We start from the raw sequence: 2,170 nt of genomic DNA on the forward strand, positions 1-2,170 counted from the left end.
ATTTGGTTGGTGAGAAGGAATGGATGAGAGGGAAGGAACGAATAAGAAATCAATATGTTTTTTTCCCTTCTATTAACGTTATTATATCAACTCATCATGATGTTTTTATATCTAACTATGAAGAGTAATATTGAAGATTTTACGATAAAATTTCATTTTCTTCCTTTTACACTTACTGCATTTATACCTAGCTCGACTGGTAAATTTAACTAGGTAAATAACAAGTCTAACTTCCCTTAGAAAATGTACACTGAAATCAAATCTAAACCCTCATTTTAAATGTTGAAATCGAATACTTGGATTTAGTCGGATTTGAACCTAAATACAAATCAAAACTCAAAAAGGTTCAACAAATTTTCTAAGTGCCTTCGTTTACCAGTTTGAGGCACTGGTTCGAAAGGGCATGGGTTCGAATTTCATTGTTGACATCACATTAAATTAGCTTTTGCATAATTACAATTAGCATAGCAAAAACTGGAAAAACGACAGCACGATATTGACGAGATCTATCAAATTCTGATATTCAAACACCAAATTCAGAGTAATTAATATTTAACATTAAAATTTTTAATTTAAATGATTTTGATCATCAACTGTGAATTCCACTTGCTTTATCAGACCCACAAATCAATCCTTCTCTTCTCAGCTTCTCTTCCTTAGATTTTCTGCAAAAAATAACCCAAGAATTCACCTCCAAAGCTATGCAAGTTCCCACCAACGTAGACAAACACAAGCAATATCCCAGCTTAGCATATGACCTGCTCTCTCCCATTACTTCAAATCCTTGAAAAACATTCACAACTCCTAGCACCACACAAGCGTATCCCACAAAATGGTGGTAAGATTTCCAGTATTTCCTGTATTTGTTTGTAGTCTTTGGCCTAAACAGCAGAGCCAGCGTTTGCAGAGCCCCCAAGCAGAACACTGCGAATCCAAGCTTCCTGTGGAGACTATAAACAACCCCAGGTGATAATTCTCCAAGCCTGATTCCAATGGCAAATCCCACAGTTCCTAAAAAGAATCCAGAAAGTTGTATTCCTGCATGAGCATAGAACCAAGCTGGCCCTAGTGCTTGAATATGTCGCAAATATCGTGCAGTGACAGCCCCAGTTGGCAATAAAACACCCCAAGACACAGCGTTTATGATTCCGTGTGCTATTTTCAATGTCTTTGTGTCTTCTTTGTGGGCAGCAGTGAATCCTGACAAGACATCAATGGTGGCAATGGAAGATAGGTCATTGGAGGTTGTTGGATGGATGGTTGGAGAGTAGCCTTGCACATATAGGCCACGGTTCCATACAAAGTGAATTTTGGTTTTGTTTGGTGCTACTTTTATTGTTGCATATATTTGGATTGCGGCACCGTTGTGTATGGTAGCCATTTTGCCACCGTATAGGGTGGCAGAGGAGGAGAGGAGGTGGATATCTAGTGGACGAGAGAGGAGTGGTGATTTTTGCAGCTTTACAGTTGGGTCCAAAATGTAAGGTAATACTACTAATTGGCCTGAATTTGGGTCTGGAAAGGCGATTAAAGCACGGGTACCCGTCATTTCTGGGGAAGTAGGATTAATGCCCCATCCAACCCACCCAGAAGGTGAAATAAATGTTCCAAAGAAAACAAGGTCAAGAGTGGAATTGTGAGTATGAAAGGTCCAAGCCATTGAAGCTTGTTGGGTAGGAAGTGTCATGCATCTCTGAAAGGTTTTAGAAGATGTGATGGTGGTACAGTGAGCAGAAAATGCAAGGTGGACATTGGAGAAGAAGAGAAAGAACAGGAACAGGAGAAGCATGGTGGTGGTTGAAGATCACAAAGGAATAGATTAGGCATGGAAGAGGATACAAACTTTTGTGTTAACATTTATGTGTCTACTGGTAATGATGGGATTTTTTGAAGAATGAGTGATGGGTCACATGGTGTTTTTTTTCCTTTTTAGTGCTTAGCTTAGAAGAAAAGGGAAATTGAAGTGGTAGTTTGGTGGATGTGGAAATGAAGTGTGGAATTTGTTTGACAATAGCATGATTTTTGATAACGAAAGGAGGACTACTTTTATTTGGTGACTTCTTCATCAATTGTGTTGCTTGGCTGGCTTTCAAGTGTGTGTATATATATAAATCTCTATAACATCAAAAAATATTGTGAGATACATTAAAAAAAAGATCGTCTAGCATAG

The 2,170-nt window shown here is 38.4% G+C and overlaps 1 protein-coding gene across 1 annotated transcript; it reads right to left on the bottom strand.

Annotated features, from left to right (window-relative positions):
- Positions 1-443: 443 nt before the first annotated feature.
- On the bottom strand, positions 444-1,913 carry LOC110645259 (cytochrome b561 and DOMON domain-containing protein At2g04850). The gene has a single exon (XM_021798349.2). It carries the CDS (start codon positions 1,787-1,789, stop codon positions 590-592), a length of 1,200 nt encoding a protein of 399 aa, XP_021654041.2. The 5' UTR covers positions 1,790-1,913; the 3' UTR covers positions 444-589.
- Between the last annotated feature and the right edge of the window lie 257 nt (positions 1,914-2,170).

Source organism: Hevea brasiliensis, chromosome 7, assembly GCF_030052815.1.
Source record: "Hevea brasiliensis isolate MT/VB/25A 57/8 chromosome 7, ASM3005281v1, whole genome shotgun sequence".
Classification (NCBI taxonomy): Eukaryota; Viridiplantae; Streptophyta; class Magnoliopsida; order Malpighiales; family Euphorbiaceae; genus Hevea; species Hevea brasiliensis.

Coding starts and splice junctions, on each gene's coding strand:
- LOC110645259 (XM_021798349.2), bottom strand. CDS start 1,789: ATGCTTCTCCTGTTCCTGTTCTTTCTCTTCTTCTCCAATGTCCACCTT.